At 38.6% G+C, this 22071-nt stretch overlaps 1 protein-coding gene across 1 annotated transcript in view; it reads left to right on the top strand.

Moving 5' to 3' along the window:
• Nucleotides 1-17803, top strand: part of gtf2e2 (general transcription factor IIE, polypeptide 2, beta) — a 78838-nt gene extending 61035 nt beyond the window's left edge. Inside the window, exons 7-8 of the mRNA XM_028802150.2 lie at nt 5085-5200; nt 16712-17803. Coding sequence (XP_028657983.2) covers nt 5085-5200; nt 16712-16831 — 236 coding nt within the window. The 3' untranslated portion in view covers nt 16832-17803. The remainder of the gene's footprint in view (nt 1-5084; nt 5201-16711) is intronic.
• Nucleotides 17804-22071: the final 4268 nt, after the last annotated feature.

The raw sequence follows: 22071 nt of genomic DNA, 5'->3' as shown, positions 1-22071 counted from the left end.
GGAGAATTAGTGATAAGTCAGTCAGTCAGTCAGTCAGTCAGTGAGTCAGTGAGGGCTTTGCCTTTTATTAATATGTATAGATTTACAGGACAAAAGACGCTGGCGGAGAAGTGTGAAGGGATTTAAGGTGGGACGGATCTACGAGTTTTTTCATAGGCTTTGGTAATTCTAGTGTTAAGAAATTACTGTTCACTTACTGCCAAATATATCCTATCCCTTGACAGGTACAATTGACAATCAGTGTTATTCACTTCACCTGTCAGTGGTATTGATGTTATGGCTAATCAGTGTGTATATATAGATTAGAACATTATTATTATCCAGTAGAACATTATTATCCAGGTGTTTTCCTGTCTTGCATCCTGTGAGTGCTGGGATAGGCTTCACCTGCACCTCAACCTTGCCCTGGATAAGCAGGTTAAGAAGATGGATAGATTATTTTTATTTTTATTATTATTTTTATTATTGTTGTTTCCTGTAGTGGAAAAATATATCTGAATAGATTAACGGTTCAAAGATACTGATGACAGTAATTCTTCTTCTTTTTTCGGCTGCTGCCGTTAGGGGCTGCCACAGCGGATCATCTTCTTCCATATCTTTCTGTCCTCTGCATCTTGCTCTGTTACACCCATCACCTGCATGTCCTCTCTCACCACATCCATAAACCTTCGCTTAGGCCTTCCTTTTTTTCCTCTTCCCTGGCAGCTCTATCCTTAGCATCCTTCTCCCAATATACCCAGCATCTCTCCTTTGCACATGTCCAAACCAATGCAATCTCGCATCTCTGACTTTGTCTCCCAACCATCCAACTTGAGCTGACCCTCTAATGTCCTCATTTCGAATCCTATCCATCCTCGTCACACCCAGTGCAAATCTTAGCATCTTCAACTCTGCCACCTCCAGCTCTGTCTCCTGCTTTCTGGTCAGTGCCACCGTCTCCAACCCATATAACATAGCTGGACTCACTACCATCCTGTAGACCTTCTCTTTCATTCTTGCTGATATCCATCTGTCACAAATTACTCCTGACACTCTTCTCCACCCATTCCACCCTGCCTGCATTCTCTTTTTCACCTCTCTTCCACAATCCCCATTACTTTGTACTGTTGATCCCAAGTATTTAAACTCATCCACCTTTGCCAACTCTACTCCCTTCATCCTCACCATTCCACTGACCTCCTTCTCATTTACACACATGTATTCTGTCTTATTCCTACCCACCTTCATTCCTCTCCTCTCTAGAGCATATCTCCAACTCTCCAGGGTCTCCTCAACCTGCTCCCTACTATCGCTACAGATCACAATGTCATCAGCAAACATTATAGTCCACGGGGACTCCTGTCTAATCTCGTCTGTCTACCTGTCCATCACCATTTCAAATAAGAAAGGGCTCAGAGCCGATCCCTGATGTAATCCCACCTCCAACTTGAATGCATCCGTTACTCCTACCGCAGACCTCACCACTGTCACACTTCCCTCGTACATATCCTGTACAACTCTTAAATACTTCTCTGCCACTCCCGACTTCCTCATACAATACCACAGCCCCTCTCGAGGCACCCTGTCATATGCTTTCTCCAGGTCCACAAAGACACAATGCAACTCCTTCTGGCCTTCTCTAAACTTCTCCATCAACATCCTCAGAGCAAACATTGCTTCTGTGGTGCTCTTTCTTGGCATGAAACCATACTGCTGCTCACTAATCATCACCTCACTTCTTAACCTAGATTCCACTACTCTTTCCCATAACATCATGCTGTGGCTCATCAATTTTATTCCCTTGTAGTTACTGCAGTCCTGCACATCCCCCTTATTCTTAAATATCAACACAGTACACTTCTTCTCCACTCCTCAGGCATCCTCTCACTTTCCAAGATTCCATTAAACAATCTGGTTTAAAAACTCCACTTCCATCTGTCCTAAACACCTCCATGCTTCCACGGGTATGTCATCTGGACCAACGACCTTTCCATTTTTCATCCTCTTCATAGCCATCCTTACTTCCTCCTTGCTAATCCGTTGCACTTCCTGATTCACTATCTCCACATCATCCAACCTCCTCTCTCTCTCTCGTTCTCTTCATTCATCAGCCTCTCAAAGTACTTTTTCCTTCTGCTCAACACACTCTCCTCGCTTGTGAGAACGTTTCCATCTTTATCCTTTATCGCCCTAACCCAGGGGTAGGCAACGTCGGTCCTGGTGAGCCGCAGTATGTGCAGGTTTTTGTTCCAACCCAGTTCCTTAACGAGAACTCAATTATTGCTGATGAAGCACATATTGCTTAAGTGACATTTTGATGCTTCATTTTAGTGGTCTCGCTTGTTACGGTTCTCCAACCTTAATTGCTTATTTCAATCTTAAACTGCTGCATTCAGTGTTTTAATTGCTCCTTATTAGCAATAAGATGTAAAAGACAAAGCAGCCAGCAGTTCTCCAGCTAGCTTTTTTCCAATTACATCTGTGTGTGTTCATCATGCACTGTTTGATTTAATAAAACACTTAATAGAAAAATGTTACAGACTGAAAATGATCTGTTTTAGGCTTCATATCATTTGGATGATATCCTTGAAAAGGAAAAAAATCTACGATATAAGAGCCTTACATTGCACAGACTAACAAGCCATAAAATTAAATAAGGTCTGAGATTGGCAATGATTGGTTTCTAATTAAGCAATTGGGTTGGAATGAAAACCTGTAGCCACTGATGCTCACCAGGACCGATGTTGCCTACCCCTGCCCTAACCTGCTGCACATCTTTCCCAGCTCGGTCCCTCTGTCTAGCCAATCGGTACAGGTCCTTGTCTCCCTCCTTCGTGTCCAACCTCTCATACAACTCATCATACGCCTTTTCTTTATCCTTTGCCACCTCTCTTTTCACCTTGCGCCTTATCTCCTTGTACTCTTGTCTACTTTTTGCATCTCTTTCACTATCCCAGTTCTTCTTCACAATCCACTTGGTCTATATACTCTCCTGTACTTCCCCATTCCACCACCAGGTTTCCTTTTCCTCCTTCCTCTTTCCAGATGTCATGCCAAGCACCCTTCTTGCTGTCACCATTAATACATCTGCTGTAGTTGCCCAGCTATCTGGTAACTCTTCACTGCCACCCAGTGCCTGTCTCTCCTCCTCCCTAAACTCAACCTTGCAGTCTTCCTTTTTCAACTTCCACCATTTGATCCTTGGCTCTGCCCTCACTCTCCTCCTCTTCTTGATCTCCAACTTCATCCTACAGACCACCATTCTATGCTGCCTAACTACACTTTCCCTTGCCACCATTTTGCAGTCTTCAATCTCCTTCATATTGACTCTTCTGCATAGTATATAATCTACCTGTGTGCATGTTCCTCCACTCTTGTATGTCACCCTATGTTCCTCCCTCTTCTTAAAATATGTATTCACCACAACCATGTCCTTCCTTTTCACAAAATTCACTATCATCTGACCTTCTTCATTCCTCTCCTTGACACCATACCTACCCATCACCCATTTCTCCTCCCATCTACACCATGATAGAACAATTTGAATCCACCTCCGATCCACCTGTCCTTACTCCCCTTCCATTTAGTCTCTTGCACGCACAATATATCAACATTCCTTCTCGCCATCATATTGGCTAACTCTCTCCCCTTACCAGTCATACTGCCAGCATTCAAAGTTCCTACCCTCAGTTCCACTCTCTTTACTTTCCTCAACTCCTCCTGCCTCCGGACACATCTCCCACTTCTTCCTCTCCTTCTTGGGCCAACAGTAGCCCAATTTCCACCAGCAGCCTGTTGGCTAACAGTACTGGTGGTTGCCGTTGTTAACCTGGGCCTTGACCGATCCGGTATGGAAATTTGTATTGTTTTCCGCATATTGATTTGTCAAAATTTTACACTGGATGCCCTTCCTGACGTAACCCTCCCCATTTATCTGGGTTTGGGACCAACACAAAGAAACACATTGGATTGTGCATCCCCTGTGGCTGGGTTAAAAATAATAATAATCATTGTTATTATTATTGGGTGGCAGAGTGGTAGTGCTGGTTTTTCTTTTTCTTGCAGGAAAGGAGACTGGGGTTTGCATACCAGGCGTTTCCTGTGTTGAATCTCACAACAATGTTTTGGTTTTTATCTTTCTTAAAACAACATGTATACTCTGTTTTGCAATATGTGTGTAATCTTAAGATGTGGACCAATACTCCATGACATTTTTTGGCTTGAAAAATTTATGAATTTAGTAAGTTTTTCTTCACATTGGTACCCTGTTCACCTTTAGCTTTATTATAAAACACAAGAATGGACTAGTTATTTTATTCTTAATTTATTAAATATGTTTCATTTTAGAATGTAATTTCTTGTGGCAAACTAATACTGTATATAACATGACTGTGAAGAAATAACTTTGACTTGAAAAATATCAAACTTATCCTTCAAGTGAGGATGCTTAAATGTGTTGTTCTGATTCACTTTTTTTTCTTGAATGAAATTCATTTAAATCAATGAATTCAACTGCAGTTGGTGCTTCTTTAGTATTTTCTGGTTTGTATGTAAGCTGTGTCCCTTAATTGTTTTATCTTTGAATGCTTGCACTTTACCTTCCTTTTGAATTTGGAAGACTTGCACACCCAAGTGGCTTCTCCATTAAAGAACTCTGCGCTCTAGGATTTTGTTAAAATAAAACTGGACTAGAATATGTAAAGCCTACTTTTGTTACAAATAAATGTTAACCTACAGGAAATTGAGCGTTAAACAACTTATTTGTCTAAATAGCTAGTCCTGTTTGAGGTTACAGGGACTGGAGCCTCTCCAGCTTTGTGCACAAGATATAAGCTAAAGAAGGATGGAGCAAGAGTCCATCACAGGGATCATTTTATGAACACATTCATCATCAAATCCACATACCTGCACAAGCAACCCTTTATACCTCAGCCTGGCTCCTGCAAATGTTTAGCCTCATCCTCTGTATTGCTTGCCTTTGTATCCACATGTAGTTATCGTGAATTCTACTTCATTTATTACTTTGTATCCACATGTAGTTATCGTGAATTCTACTTCATTTATTATGAATTAGAATGATTTAGACATTTATTTTAAATGCTTAGAATTTCAGAAGTTGTGGCGAAGTATTCCAGTAGATTCCATGGATGAAGAGAAGATTGAAGAGTATCTCAAGAGACAAGGAATTTCATCGATGCAGGAAATGGGACCAAAGAGAGTAGTAAGTATTGTTTAATTACATGCATATGTTTTGTTTAACTTGCTACTTTCACATATGAAGGTGAAGAAATTTATCAAAGCCAATTAGTACAGTTTTATGACTTATTTTGTTGCTGTGAAGTTTGCACAAATGGTTTCCTATGTTCAAAAAGTCCACACACATATAACTAACTATGAATATTCAAGTTTGTGGCATAGATAGGGAACATGTAACAAGATTTTATATTCTTTTTCTCCCCATTTAGGAATTTTTTTGATTGATTAATAATCAAGAAGACACTTACCCCAGGATGGCAAATTAATCAGTGAATGGGGTGTAAGATCCCTGTTTCATGTTTTGGCTGGGATGCCAGAAATATAAAAAGATCAGTACAAATTATGAACAAAGTTGCTGTAAATTGGCAAAAGTCTACATTAGCACTTTAACTTTCTCTGTTGTGATTCAAAACGCGGCTGAAGGCTTGCTTTTACAAATAACCCAGTCACACTTGTTTAAATAAGCAAAATAATACAATTTATTTATAACATAATGATAACAGATGATTGACATATGCATATATATATATATATATATATATATATTATATTTTATATATCCTCTTTAATAAAACCCCTGTGTGCGTCCATGTGTCCGTGTGTGTGTGTCTTCTGGTGAAGTGCACATGCGCGGAGCACTCTTCAACGCATATTACAGACAAGGCGAAAGTACAGGGAAGGGCGGAATGAGTGGCAGAGTCACCGGCCTCTAGCAGATGCTTCAAAGGCCACCTGACGCGTCACACAAGACAGAGAGGGCGGGACCTATAAAATATCGTGCAGCCGATCCAATCGGATTTCGGTAAATGAGGTAAGACCTAAAACATAACGCACGAAAAATCCAATCGGGTACTGAGACGCGGAGACCAGCTTCCCCAAAGAGGTGGGATTAGTGTTTGTTGTTGTGCAAGTGTTCACTCTGAGGATGTCAGATTTGCGTTTAAGAAGCTTGGCCCAGTATAGTGTAAAGTGTCAGTCGTTGAAGGGGTTTTCCTAAATATACGAATTTTCATGATACTGCAATAGGATGACTTTTAAAAGTAGATTTATTTTCGCGCACATAAAATCCGTTGCTGAGGAGACGCCACACATACAATAAACAGCTGCACGCCAGCACAGATTAAAATACTTGCTGGGGAACTGCACAGTACTTGCTGGAGAGATGGCACAGGCACGATTATCAGCTGTACGCCACACATTACATCAATTGCTGGGGAGACTCTGGTGATTGCCCACTGTTGTGACAGAAACTTAAATGCATATTACAGACATCAAAGCCAGTATTACTGTCAGAGAAAATTACAGGCATTTTACGGAAATACAAACCAATATTACTGCGAGAGAAAATTAAAGGCACACAATACAGTGACGCATATTATAGCCACATACAAGCCAGTATTACTGTAAGAGAAAATATTACGGGCGTACAAGCCTTTATTACTGTGACTATCTACTAACAACATGCCACCCAAAAAAAAAGGACACGTCAAGTAGGACAAAAGACACACAGACAATCAAATCCTATATAAGCAACATCTCCTGGAAGAACAGTCAGCTCAGCAAGTAAACATCAACAAAAGAAAGGCTCAAAGACAAAGAAAAATACAAGCAAATAGATCGATTTAAGAAAAAGAAAATGAGCGTCAGAAAAACACTAAAAGAGAAACACTCAGAAGAGCAAATAGATCTATAGAAGAACAGGAAAATGAGCATAAAAAAAATTAAAAAAAGAGAGACAAAGATGAGCGAATAGATCTATAGAAGAGGAAAATGAACATCAGAAAAATGCCAAAACACACAGAGCTAAGAGAGCAAGTCTTACTGCGGATGAATGAAAATCACTGCGTCAGCAACAAGCTAAAATAAAGACAGACAGGATAAGAGATCTTCAAACAGGCACAACACATCAATCAACAGCCACAGAGGAGAGGATAAATATAATATTAATTATAGTTACTGTATTGTCATATACGTTTCTATTTTATTTATATTATTATTTTACTTTAGGCTTCTTGCAAAAATATTAAGGTCCCTTGCCATTTAATACAGACTGTTCCTGCTAATGTTTATGCACTACTGTTCTAGCGCCCGTTATTGTAACGGGCTTAATGTCTAGTGTATGTGTGTGTGTGTGTGTGTGTGTGTGTGTGTATGTATATATGTGTATATATATATATATATATATATATATATATATATATATTAGCAAAATACCCGCGCTTCGCAGCGGAGAAGTAGTGTGTTAAAGAGGTTATGAAAAAAAAAGGAAACATTTTAAAAATAACGTAACATGATTGTGAATGTAATTGTGTTGTCATTGTTATGAGTGTTGCTGTGTTTTATATATATAAAATACACACATACACATATAAACATATATATACATATACATATACACATATATATACATATCTACATATATATATATATATATATATATATATATATATATATATATATATATATACACAGTGGTGTGAAAAACTATTTGCCCCCTTCCTGATTTCTTATTCTTTTGCATGTTTGTCACACAAAATGTTTCTGATCATCAAACACATTTAACCATTAGTCAAATATAACACAAGTAAACACAAAATGCAGTTTGTAAATGGTGGTTTTTATTATTTAATGAGAAAAAAAAATCCAAACCTACATGGCCCTGTGTGAAAAAGTAATTGCCCCCTGAACCTAATAACTGGTTGGGCCACCCTTAGCAGCAATAACTGCAATCAAGCGTTTGCGATAACTTGCAATGAGTCTTTCACAGTGCTCTGGAGGAATTTTGGCCCACTCATCTTTGCAAAATTGTTGTAATTCAGCTTTATTTGAGGGTTTTCTAGCATGAACCGCCTTTTTAAGGTCATGCCATAGCATCTCAATTGGATTCAGGTCAGGACTTTGACTAGGCCACTCCAAAGTCTTCATTTTGTTTTTCTTCAGCCATTCAGAGGTGGATTTGCTGGTGTGTTTTGGGTCATTGTCCTGTTGCAGCACCCAAGATCACTTCAGCTTGAGTTGACGAACAGATGGCCGGACATTCTCCTTCAGGACTTTTTGGTAGACAGTAGAATTCATGGTTCCATCTATCACAGCAAGCCTTCCAGGTCCTGAAGCAGCAAAACAACCCCAGACCATCACACTACCACCACCATATTTTACTGTTGGTATGATGTTCTTTTTCTGAAATGCTGTGTTCCTTTTATGCCAGATGTAACGGGACATTTGCCTTCCAAAAAGTTCAACTTTTGTCTCATCAGTCCACAAGGTATTTTCCCAAAAGTCTTGGCAATCATTGAGATATTTCTTAGCAAAATTGAGACGAGCCCTAATGTTCTTTTTGCTTAACAGTGGTTTGCGTCTTGGAAATCTGCCATGCAGGCCGTTTTTGCCCAGTCTCTTTCTTATGGTGGAGTCGTGAACACTGACCTTAATTGAGGCAAGTGAGGCCTGCAGTTCTTTAGACGTTGTCCTGGGGTCTTTTGTGACCTCTCGGATGAGTCGTCTCTGCGCTCTTGGGGTAATTTTGGTTGGCCGGCCACTCCTGGGAAGGTTCACCACTGTTCCATGTTTTTGCCATTTGTGGATAATGGCTCTCACTGTGGTTCGCTGGAGTCCCAAAGCTTTAGAAATGGCTTTATAACCTTTACCAGACTGATAGATCTCAATTACTTCTGTTCTCATTTGTTCCTGAATTTCTTTGGATCTTGGCATGATGTCTAGCTTTTGAGGTGCTTTTGGTCTACTTCTCTGTGTCAGGCAGCTCCTATTTAAGTGATTTCTTGATTGAAACAGGTGTGGCAGTAATCAGGCCTGGGGGTGGCTACGGAAATTGAACTCAGGTGTGATACACCACAGTTAGGTTATTTTTTAACAAGGGGGCAATTACTTTTTCACACAGGGCCATGTAGGTTTGGATTTTTTTTCTCCCTAAATAATAAAAACCATCATTTAAAAACTGCATTTTGTGTTTACTTGTGTTATATTTGACTAATGGTTAAATGTGTTTGATGATCAGAAACATTTTGTGTGACAAACATGCAAAAGAATAAGAAATCAGGAAGGGGGCAAATAGCTTTTCACACCACTGTATATATATATATATATATACATATACACATCCACATATCAAGATATATATATACACATATATACACACACACACGCTTTATGGGTGATGATTGTTTTACTCTTTTTATGTTTATTTTATTTTATTGTAGAATCAACTCCTATCTGCGCACAGCAGGGCAGCCGTGGGCGGATGCGTATGGTGTATTCACTCCATGTTATCGTGCATTGCGTTGTCAGTGGTATTTTGATAAAAGAATTTGAACAACATATAAGAATCGTATAAATTATTAAACAGTAAAACATTAACATTTAAGAAGTAAAGTTACATTAAGTACTACTGCAGTGCCTTCGGGTATACCTAATTTTTTGTTTGCCCATTACATGCTTAAATGTATACATTTTTTGGTGCACCTACTGGAGAACACGCGACATATAACCGAGCGTGGGAGAAGCATGGATTTTAAACACGCGTTGAGTTCATCTGCTGGTCTCCCTCGTGGAATAACTGGTAATGTTTGACTAAAATCTACAGCGAGTAAAACGACATTACCTCCTATTTTTTTTTTTTACAATCTCTGAGATCTTGCTTTTTTCGGTTCAAGGCTTCATAAGCTCTTTTATGTTGTATGGTGTACTTATCCCAAACCATCATCTTTGAATGTTGCAAGACTTTCGCCTTGTATGTAGATCGGGGTAATTACATTCATTGCATTCCTAGTCTGAATCACAATCTGATTGTATGGGTGGTTACCTGGCAGTGTAGGGTTGCCACCCGTCCTTTAAAATACGGAATCGTGCCGCGTTTGAGAATGAAATTGCGCGTCCCGTTTTGAATCAATACTGGACGGGATTTATCCCGTATTTTTTTTTATCATTTTTTTTTTAAAGCAGCGTCTCATGCAAATCATCCCACACGCATTTTATGAAGATGCCTCCTTTCCTACTTTTCATTGGGTAATACTTGATGTCATCGTTAGTTTGATTGGTGTTTTTAACTGTCCAGTGAGGAGGGCGTGTCTTTTAAGTACAGTCTGCAAAGTGTTGGCACTGAGATGTGGCGTCAGCGCCACAGTTGAAGCCCCTAACGTTGCGGTCAGCAAGTCGGCTAACATCCGCCATGTGCTGTCTTTCAGTTGTGAGAAGCAGATCATAGAATGGTTGAAACTGTTGCCCCTAACGTTGCGCCACGGCGTGTGGTTCGTTTATACCTCGTGTCTTCTCATTAAACTTTTATCTCGCGAATATGTTATTGCAATCCGCAGCGGGAGCGTTTCTATAAACTTAATTTAAACTTACGTTTTACACCGTGGTTTGTTTCCCTTATGAACATGCTTGTATGCTTAACTCGCTCCGTTCTCAATTGTTTAATTAATTTTTTGCTGTTCGCTGTTTGCGGCTCTTCCTCCATTTCCCCCTACTTCGTTCTTTTATCTCGCGAATATGTTATTGCAATCCTTAACGGGAGCGTTTCAATAAACTGATTGAAAATAGTTTTGCATTTACCTTTTTAGTAAAAGGCGAGCTTTTAAGCCTGAGAAATCACCCCGTAAATGCACACGTTTAATTGGACATGTGTTAATATGTATGGTTATACAGTATTAAAAGACAGTGAACAACGTCAGTTACCTTTCTTCCCGCGTTTGATAAAAGGTGAGCTTTTAAGCCTGACAAATCACCCCGTAAATGCACACGTTTAATTGCACATGTGTTAATATGTATGCTTACACAGTATTAAAAGACAGTCAAAAATTAACGTCATTTACCTTCGTTCCCGCGTGCGACTCGTGCTGTAAATCTCTTCCTTGTTTTTAGTTCACGTGATTACGTAGGAGGCGTGATGACGCGATACGTGACTCCGCCTCCTCCATTACAGTGTATGGACAAAAAATATGTTCCAGTTATGACCATTACGCTTTGAATTTCGAAATGAAACCTGCCTAACTTTTGTAAGTAAGCTGTAAGGAATGAGCCTGCCAAATTTCAGCCTTCCACCTACACGGGAAGTTGGAGAATTAGTGATGAGTGAGTCAGTCAGTCAGTGAGTCAGTCAGTCAGTCAGTCGGTCAGTGAGGGCTTTGCCTTTTATTATTATAGATATATATATGTGTATATATATATATATATATATATATATATATATATATATATATATATATATATATATATATAAGATAGATAGATAGATAGATCTTTATTGTCATTGTCACTTTTACAAAGGAACAACGAAATTGAAGGTGCAATCGACTCAGTGTGAGGAATAAGAGTTAAAAAGACAAGAAGAGAGAAAATAATAACAAACCGAATAGTAATAATATATAATTATATTATATATTATATTATATTATATTATATTATATTATATTATATTATATATGGTTGAAATAGTTTTACTGACAAATAATGCAAAGAGTACGCGACACGTGTTTCGCCCTAATTCTGGGCTCATCAGGCGTACACACTCACTGCATCCCCTCTCGGGAATCGAACCTCGAACGTCAGCGCCAGAGGCGAAGCCCCTAACGTTGCGCTACGGCGTGTGGTTCGTTTATTTGACAGTATGTAGATCGGGGTAATTACATTCGTGGCATTCGTAGTCTGAATCACAATCTGATTGTATGGTGTATGTGTATATATATATATATATATATATATATATATATATATATATATATATATATATATATATATATGTATATATATACCCTAAGTTCTTGTCTATAAGCCGGACTCATGTATTAGCCGGAGACCAAAAATCATACGAATTTTTAAAATAAAATCGTATCATAGATAAGCCGGACTCATGGATAAGCCGAACGTACTATAACCTATAACTAATAGAAGGGAGGGAGGTCAGTGGTCTCACTCGCGCCCATTTAATTTCTTTAAGGGGGGAGAGAGAGTGAGATATTGCCGTCTCTCTCACTCCCCGCATGGCGCGGTTGGAGCGGCCGGAGCGCGTTCTTTCTGCTCTGGGCGTCGCCGAGTCAACACGAGCGCGTAGCGGTCATTTAAATTGTGATTTTATATGTAAGCATATTTAAATATATATCGCGGATTTCTGCGGACAATGGGTCTTTTAATTTCTGGTACATGCTTCCTCAGTTGGTTTGCCCAGTTGATTTCATACAAGGGACGCTATTGGCAGATGGCTGAGAAGCTATCCAGCTTACTTTCTCTCTCTCTCTCTCTTGCGCTGACGTAGGGGGGTGTGAGCAGGGGGGCTGTGTGCAGCTGCTTCCTGAAAGAAATGCTGCACGGAGCTTCGCATACTTAAAAGCTCAAAGGGCACGTATTGATTTTTTTTATCTGTCTCTCTCTCTCTCTCCCTTCCTCTCTCTTCCTGCTCCTGACAGAGGGGGTGTGAGCTGCCGCCTTCAACAGCTTTGTACCGGCGGTGCTTCGCATACTTAAAAGCCAAAAAACCCTATTGATTTTTTTTTTGACTGCTTGCTTTGCACTCCTTTGAAAAGGAAGATATGTTTGCATTCTTTTAATTGTGAGACAGAACTGTCATCTCTGTCTTGTCATGGAGCACAGTTTAAACTTTTGAAAAAGAGACAAATGTTTGTTTGCAGTGTTTGAATAACGTTCCTGTCTCTCTACAACCTCCTGTGTTTCTGCGCAAATCTGTGACCCAAGCATGACAATATAAAAATAACCATATAAACATATGGTTTCTACTTCGCGGATATTCTTATTTCGCGGGTGGCTCTGGAACGCAACCCCCGCGATGGATGTATAAGCCGGACTTATGTATAAGCCGATATTCTATTTTTTCATTTTCACAACTTTTTTCCTTAGATAAGCCGTGGCTTATTGACAAGAACTTAGGGTATATATATGTATATATATATATATATGTATATGTGTATGTTTTTATCTTTAGTTACAGTTAACACTAATACCATAGTATATTAGCTGATGTTATCCTATCTATTAAATTGCAGTTAATAATTCTCAGGATCAAAGTATAATTATGTTTTGAGGTGAGTGATGCTTGGTTCCTTTTCTAGTCATCTTTGTTCAGATATGTGGAAGGATTTTTCAACACACTTTCTTTTCTTTGTTCAGGAGGTCTTCATCTTTCATTGTATGTTTTTGTTGTGGGTCGGTACTACACTCATTTTTTAAGGTTTTTACACAAAGTGTCTTCAGATGGTAGCAATGTTATGCCTGCTGAGTCAGTGACTATTGTTAGCAAGGCAAACACATGGTTTACGTATGGTCTCTCTTGCTTCTGTCCTCGCTGTCCCTCAGCAAGGTTGGACTAATGACAACCTCATCCAAACTGCAACACAGACAAATATTCCACCTTTTCAGTCCAGCACGGTTGCCCTCTGCAATAAAGGGCTTGCTTCAGCCTCTATTGCGACCACACCATATCAGGTATAGGCTGTCGTGTCATTGGCTTCTTAGATGCACATAACCCATCTTCTTGGATGAGCACTGGTGCAGAACTCTGTCCATCAGTGTTACTCATCCTGTATTTATGGTCTTTTGTTCAGAACTTGAGGTCATTTTGTACCATAGAGAGAGATGTCCCTGGCTGTTACATGATCTGGTATCGATCATCTTATCAGATAAGGCTGCAGATGCTGCATTCCAAAGGGAGGCCAAATCAGGCAAACTGAGACTTTTAGCTGGCATTAAGAGTGTCAGGCAACAGTTTACTAAGCCAAGACTCGGGTTTCAGCCTAGTAAAATTGATAATGCCACTCTGTCCTACACCTGTAACAAAGAAGGGATTCTCCTGTGTCAGTATTATGAAACTGCAGATCACCCAACATGTGAAAATAAGTAAACAAAACTAACCTGAGGCTTGTAACAAATTATTACATTTATTAACACTAGAATCTCTGAAGCCTACAAAATAAAACTTGCAATTCAGACCACCTCGCACCTCTCAATTAGCGACTTTTGTTTTGCAAATGTGTCGATCAGCACATGCAGCAGGTAGCCTGCTATCCCATCCCCCAACCAACGGAGCTCAAGCCACACAAAATATTCTTAGGCCAGGTTCATACTTCATGTGCCGCGATGCGTGCTCCAGCGGACACTACTGCTACACAAGTATTGTACTGTTTATACATGCGCGCATACCTTATGTAAATGTGGAAGATTCCACCGGGTGGCAGTGCGAGATATCATCATGGTGAGAACAGGTTCGGCTTCGCTGTGTTTTAAATTGCCTGAAACAACCATTAAATTCCAAGGACGTCTTGCCACAATATCTCTGAAAAGAATGGATGTTTAATGATTGAATCCATCAATCCAGGGATGCGCCCATTCCAGCTAGCATTGGGCACGAGGCAGAAACAATTCCTGGACGGGGCTTCAGCTTATTGCAGGGTGAGCTCACATACATTAATGTCATTTTAGCATCACCAAATCCCCAAACCTGCATATCTTTGGTAGGAAACCAGAGCACACTGTGGAAACCCACCAGGAAAAATGCAAACTCCAGGCAGGGAACACCAGGGACCGCCCCACATGTTGAATTATTAACAGTATTCATTATTTAAATGAAGTTAATTATTTATCTGTAAAAATCTAATATTTATATTTTAATGCATTTCATTATGAAAGTGATAATCAAGTGTAAATCTAAGGATTCTAAATGTCCAGAGAGCTGGAATATCATACATTTAATGTGTTCTGTGTGGCGATTGCTGTTTGCCGCTGCTGTCAATGCAGGAGGAAGCCCCAAAAGCACGTAGCGATTAACAACTGTGTCGGTTTTAAGATGATGTTTACTTCAATGGTAAAATAAACTACAAGATTAAAGTGGACATTTCAAGATTTAAGCCGAAATTTCCACTTTAATCACAAAATACAAGTTTTCACTGTGTCCCTAACTGTTTTTTCTCTGTGGCTCAAATATGCAGCCGAACATTCTGATGCTGTTATGAATGTGCAAAAAAAAAAAGGACAGCACAGAAAGTGATATGTGAGAACTTTAAAATGTATCGTGTCATTACGATGGGGAATATGCAACGCTTGACTATAAAAGCACCATGAATGCATTTGTATATCGTCATTTTGCTTCACCATATCAAACCATTCATCAAACCTTGAAGCATGCACATCGATCCTATAGGATGAAAAAGTGGCTTTCTGTCAGACGTAGATGGTAAACAGAGACTCGGACATCATGTTCCAACTTGATCACACTGCACCCAGCAAACCTCCCCCCCACCCCCCCAACTTTTTGCTGCTACTGCAATTTGCGCACGCATTGCATTATTTTCTGAGGATGTGCTCAGAGGACATGTCTAATGAACGCTGGGAACATATGGCAGTCATGATGCGTGCTCATACACATTCTGAGCATGAAGTATAAACTGACCCATAGAGCTCAAATCTGTTTATCTGGGTGTGAGGTGCCTGGAGTTGTACAGGGTAAATAATATGTCGTTATTTGGAACACATACATTTCATGTGTGTTCTTTGTCTACAGTGATCTATGCAAATGTAGGATGACAGGAAATGCGAGGCAGAAATTGTTAAACACATAACTAAAACAAACATTTTTCATGTTTTAGTAATAATTGACAAAATGTATACATGAAGTGTATAATGTGTTTATTTTCTTGAGTTCAGCTCAAATGTTAGATTTCCTTCTTCAAATTAAATTAGCTACTGAAATATTTGGTCATTAAGGTTTGCTTTACCGTGTTTCACAAGCCAAAGTGAATAACTTCCAACAGCTCAAGAATATTGTTAACAATGGGAGAGGACAAGGCAAACTGATTGAGTCACTTACTGTTCAAGACATTTGCCAATGGACTTTCCATGACAAGTTTTAATAATTACCAGTAGGATGGTTTGTGTCATCTTTACTCTAAAAACTTTTGACAAGAGGATTTCCTGACTTTCTTCTTTGTGGATTGCTGGAAAATGCTGTGTACTAAAATGTAAAAAGTTGAACACACATACGCATCAGAAAGAAACTGGTCAATGGTAGGGTACTGGTACTAGCACATAAATCTGGTTATTCGCTATAGACATATGATCAAATGAGAAGTATTCTTATTACCTATCAATTTGTCCACTAACAAACCCACTTCAGAATTACTTGTGGCAAAAGTCATCACTGGCTGATTGGATTGAGCAGGTATAAAATTTGATGAATCAATCATAGAAACTGCAGCATAGTTTATCTTCCATTTCAATCAGTTTTATGTTTTAGACTGGCTTTAACAAAAAAGATAAAAATGTTATCTCCTTTTCAGTATAACCTGTAGCATAAGCTGGTATTTTCATCTGTTATGACGTAAATATACACCTTGCATTACTCCAGTTCAGCCATTTTATGTTTAATACTACTAAGTTTATTTCTTGATCAAAATGCCATTGTACTTTTTTGCTGAGTTGATAGTATTCCAGTTGTATATTTTCCTTTTCTTAGGCACCATTACAAAAGAGGAAGAAGCCTGCATCTCAGAAAAAGAGAAGGTTTAAGACGCACAATGATCATATGGCAGGAATATTAGAGGACTATTCAGAAGGAGTTCATAACAAGAAGTGAGCAATCTGCTGAGCTTTGAGGACTTATCAAGTGTTTTTTTAATTACACTGTACTCTGTTTTGAATGAAGCCAGGATTATATTTTTGTGCTGCACCATAGGCAAATAATACATTAATGTAATTTCTGTTTAGTTATGAAAGGTTAAGTCAGGGAACGGGTTATAGCATTGCTTGGACTGTGTAAATACATGGTATATACTAGTATATTTCCATAAATATCTTGAAAAACCTTTTTTTTCCTCCTAATTTTGTAACTGCTGCAGCTTTTATATACTATGTATATCTTGAACAGTATTATTTGTTTTTTTTTTGTTTGAAAAATTAAAATAAATGTATATAACTTTTCCACATTCTTAAAGGGCCCTTGGATTTGAAATGTTGATACCTTGTGATATTGCATAGTGTTTGTTTTCTCTTACTTATATTTGCTTAATTTCTTGTAATGTTCAGATCTATCAGTTATCTTGTATCATATAAGTGATGTCTGGGTTTGCAAAACACAACAGGCATCTTTATGTGCTAAATAATATTCCTTGGCCAATAAGTGTGCCATTGTACTATGTTATCGAAACTAATGCTTGGGTTGGTCTTTGCAAAAGACCTCAAAACAAATTTTGTGTATTTCATTGGATTTTCCACTATAGCATCATTGTGGTTATCATACAGCATTGATCACTTAATATTTTGTTTATTAATGTTGAGCTCCAGTCAGCTATTCAATTATGCAGTATATTTCTCTTGATATTTCCTGTGCAGATCATTTTTTAAGGGCACTAGTATTTACTGTATATCTTATTTAAAATTAACTAGCCTAACTCATTGTCTTTTATATTTGTTTACCTAAATCTTATATTACTTTGATACTGATGGGCTGTATATTTGGTTTTGTCCATGTGTTAGGTATGGACGCTGAAACCAGCCATTCATCTGGCTAAAGTTTTTCAATGATATTATTATCATTCACTTATTTGAAGTGTCCTGTATTGTGATATTCTTCATGAGGTTCAATTTTATGATATAAAGCACAATATGTTTGCTAAATATCAATCTCCTAAAGATCTGATACAGTTTCTATGAATAAAAGTAGAGGATGAGAATGTAGGCCATAATGAGTTCTGGTACTGTGGTAGTGTAGAAGATGCTGTCATTCTGCCACCTGGACAAGCTGGTGGGCTTATTGGTAAGTAGACTAGCAATAAAGATTATTCATGTTGACCTAGCACTGAAAAATCAGTAACTAATTTACCATTTGGGGTGAGTTTTCCAAAAGCATTTTTACGTCAAGAAGGTCCTAAACTTGGCATGGGTGGGCAGTATTGCCAAAAATTTATATTACGATATAATTATAATTCTGGTATATATCGTGGTGTAATCTATCTGAATATACTTTTCAGGCTGAATCCAGTTTAGGTGCTTCTGTTGACTCAAATTTATACAGTAGGTTAATAGTGGGTAGATTTATTGTAATGTGTCTTTTCATAAGGACCATTTTAATCGACTAATATGATAATACATTTCATTTATAGCACACCTTTCTCTTGTGCAAAACGCTTCACAGAATATCAGGGGAAAAACATGCATGCTTAACTAGACTTTAATATCGCCTTTCAAAACATGTTTGAAAATAAAGAAAAACTATATGAATACAAGCCAAAAAAGTTTAGATCTACATTGACCGAATACTGCCTCAGCAAGCTAAGCCCTATGATGCAGCCTATTAAAGACAGTTTTCACACCTGTCCCACAACTGACTTTCAGAATCCTTTTTCTACAGAAATTGAAGTTGTTAGAAATTTTTTTAAAAGGGAGGTATTAATGTAGAAACTTCATTATTTGTATAAAATAAAATGTCTACCATTCTATTGTTTTCTAACCTTGAAGATATACATGGGTGTTGAAAAAAGAGGTAAAAATATTACTTATCATTGCTTACTTATAACAGTAAACCGTTTCAGTGGTGGAAAGGGTGCCGGCTGTTTCAGAATGCCCACTCCCCACCATTTTCCAGCTTTTTTGCAATAAGTAACAACGCCAGATGTCTCTAACGGCAGTAAAGAAGATATACTAAAATTTCAAATGTTGATAAAAAATTTCTACTAGTATACCACACCGCCCTTCTTCTAGGGTTTCTTGAAACTCCTCTTAACTAAAATAGCATGGGTAAGTCATTGTAATCTACATGATCCTTGACCCACTTGTTACTCACTAAAGCGTTTTCACACCTAGTTTGTTTGGATCAGTTTTTTCAAACTCTGGTACAATTTCCTGGAAAGTCTTGTTAGTTTAGGTAGTTATAAACACACACTGGTGTGGACCAAAACAACTATCGTTGGAAAGGGTGGTTTCAAGTACAATAATCAAGCGAAGTCTGGAGCGGTTCACATGAGAACCAAATGTGATTCAGCACGGGGCCTGATTTAACTACATGAAGTATTGTGCATTATGCGTGACATTTAGCCATGCTGAGTATCTGCTGTCAGTAATTGAGGAATCTCTTAATTAGTTAAGAATTAACACGTGACATTAAAAACAAAAAGTAAAAAAAAAAAAAAAAAATACAGATACAACTCAATTTGCATAAAACAACTTGCACAGTTACTTGCTTAATCCAAACAGCACCTCATTCAATCTCAGCTTCTCGCACATGTGATTAGACAGCAGTTAACCATGTTTAAAAAATAAAAAAATAGATGGGTATAGATTTACTTGGAATAGGGTCATTCAGAACACATACATAGGTGTCGAGAAGAAACAGAAGTGCCCTGTGAGACCGAATGTCAAACATTCTAATCTAACCCCATGAATACATCTTGCACTCTTAAAAATGTTGGTTCTGTAATGGCACTTTACTGGGTTGTGTGGCTCCTCATAGTTTTTGTTAAGCAAAGAACAGTTTAATTCTGGGAAGGGTTCTTTGCATATGAAATTGAGTTTGGTCTCGTCCGTTACAGGAGATGGACGTCTGAGGCAGAACTCCGTTAGCGGTGGTTGTTTTTTTCCTTCTTTTTTTATTATCCCAAGGTAGTCCTGTATTTACTCAACCCATGGGGGTTCAATTACAGTATATGCAAGCATATTGTGAAAAAATAAGAGGACAAATAAACAGATTAAGGGTTGGGGATCCGTCCCCATATAATGTTGGTGGTCCTGGTAGTCCATTGCGACATTTAAATCAAGGCAGTTGACACCGAAACAATTTTATATGGTCGTGGCCAGAAGTACAACAAACAGAGGAAATGGGGGTGACGTGGAGAGTAAGTGATGGAGGTGATGTCATCATCGGTAGCCGGAGGTGAGAACATTGGAAAAGTAATGAAGTCACAACAGGAGGACAGAAAAGAAATCGGACAGACTGCGCAGGGAAATGGAGTCCTCTCCAGGGTTGCGGACGGTGTTTATGGGCACTATGTGGGCTTTTGAGCTTTTTTTCTGGTGAGGAAGAGAGGAAGACATTAATACTTCATCTTATTGCCCCATCTCGTGTTTTTTCACGCTCCATCAGGCCTGTTGGCTGCCCCCTAATCGTGCGTGTGTGACAATATGTCACAATATGTCTACCATGAGTGGTAGAAAAAAGGTTCAGAAAGAAGCTGAAAAGTCAGCTGAAGCTTATCAGGCGGAGTGGTGGCTCTGAGGCTAAGGATCTGCACTGGCAATCGGAAGGTTGCCGGTTTGAATCCCGTAAATGCCAAAAAGGGACTCTACTCTGTTGGGCCCTTGAGCAAGGCCCTTAACCTGCAATTGCTGAGCACTTTGAGTAGTGAGAAAAGTGCTATATAAATGCAAAAAATTATTAAATTATTATTATTAAGCTTCATCCAAGCCTAATCAGACATCAAGTCCAAACTCGAGGTATGGCCTGCCAGAGACTGACCTGGAACAGACAGGCAAAAGGATAGATTTCCCGTGACCTGACACTGCTGCATGGTCTCTAGCCGAGAGTGAAAGTGGGAGCAAATGTGCAAGGTAGTCAGGACAGGATAACTCGTCGATTCCAGATGGTTCATTGAAACTGAAAATGGCCTTACCTTCTGCGTTGTCAATTACCCCTCATGAGCCAGCAACACCGACTGCAACTGGGCTTGCTACTTCACCCGCAGAGCATGAAAAAGACCGAAAAGATTTGTCTGAGCTGAAGGCAATGATCGCTGCAATGGCCACCATTTAAGACATAAAGGAGCACAAGAATAACAAAGAAGGATATAAATAATATAAAGAAAGAAATAAAGGACAAACACAGGACAAATGAGAAGCTACTTCAGGATACTGAAGACCAGGAAAAAAGTTTAAGCAATCGATTTGAGGCAACCTTTAAAGATATGCTTAAAATAATTGAGGGAAAAATACAGGAAAAGGAGTCTAAGTTTGAATAAACTTAGAGCACTTTGCAGTCAGTTTGAAGATGTTAAGCAAATATTCACGACTGGAATTGAAATAGTTGAACGACTGACATCTACCACTGATGAAAAAGCAATGGCTGCAAATCCAGAATGCAAAGTGCTTGGAGACAGACTAGCTGCACTGGAAGATGGATGCAGAAGGAATAATATCAGAATCAAAGATCTCTCCCTGAAAATGAAGAAAGTCCAAACCCAGTGATATTCGTAGCTGAACTATTCTCTAAAATAATTGGAGAGGACTTCAAATCAGATACCGAGATAGCAGCAGCTTACAGCATATGTAAATTGAATACCTCAACACCTAAGACTTTCATTTTGAACTTTGAAAAATTAGTTTAACTTACATATAATGTTACTTCTCAGACAGAAATGAGATTATATTTAAAAATAACCACATTCGTATTTTCCCTGATTTCCCACCTTCAACAGCTGCTAAACATGCCACATTTTACAGCATTAAACAACTCTTATGGAAAGCTAAGATCATATACAGCCTCTTGTATCCTGCCAAACTAAAAATGGACATGCAAGGCAAGCTCTACATTTTTACTTCTATGGAGGAAGTAGAAAAAGAGCTAAGAAAACTGATCCTGACACTTTGTGAAATACAATCGTTAATCGCATCGGGCACTGACATGGCAAAGAAGATCTTACCTGCTGTTTGATCCACTAGCAGTGATACAGGTACTGTAATTATATATTCTATTTCCTTCTCTGCGACTTTTTGTTTGTTTTAATTACAATTATATACGTGTACGTAAGTATTTTTTTTTCCAAAAGGGGACTATTGCACATTGTACCCTTGGTTTATTCTATTAGGGCTTACTGTACAGTATATCAA

This window comes from Erpetoichthys calabaricus, chromosome 5, assembly GCF_900747795.2.
Source record: "Erpetoichthys calabaricus chromosome 5, fErpCal1.3, whole genome shotgun sequence".
Taxonomy (NCBI): Eukaryota; Metazoa; Chordata; class Cladistia; order Polypteriformes; family Polypteridae; genus Erpetoichthys; species Erpetoichthys calabaricus.
This window is presented reverse-complemented; position numbering and strand designations above follow the sequence as displayed.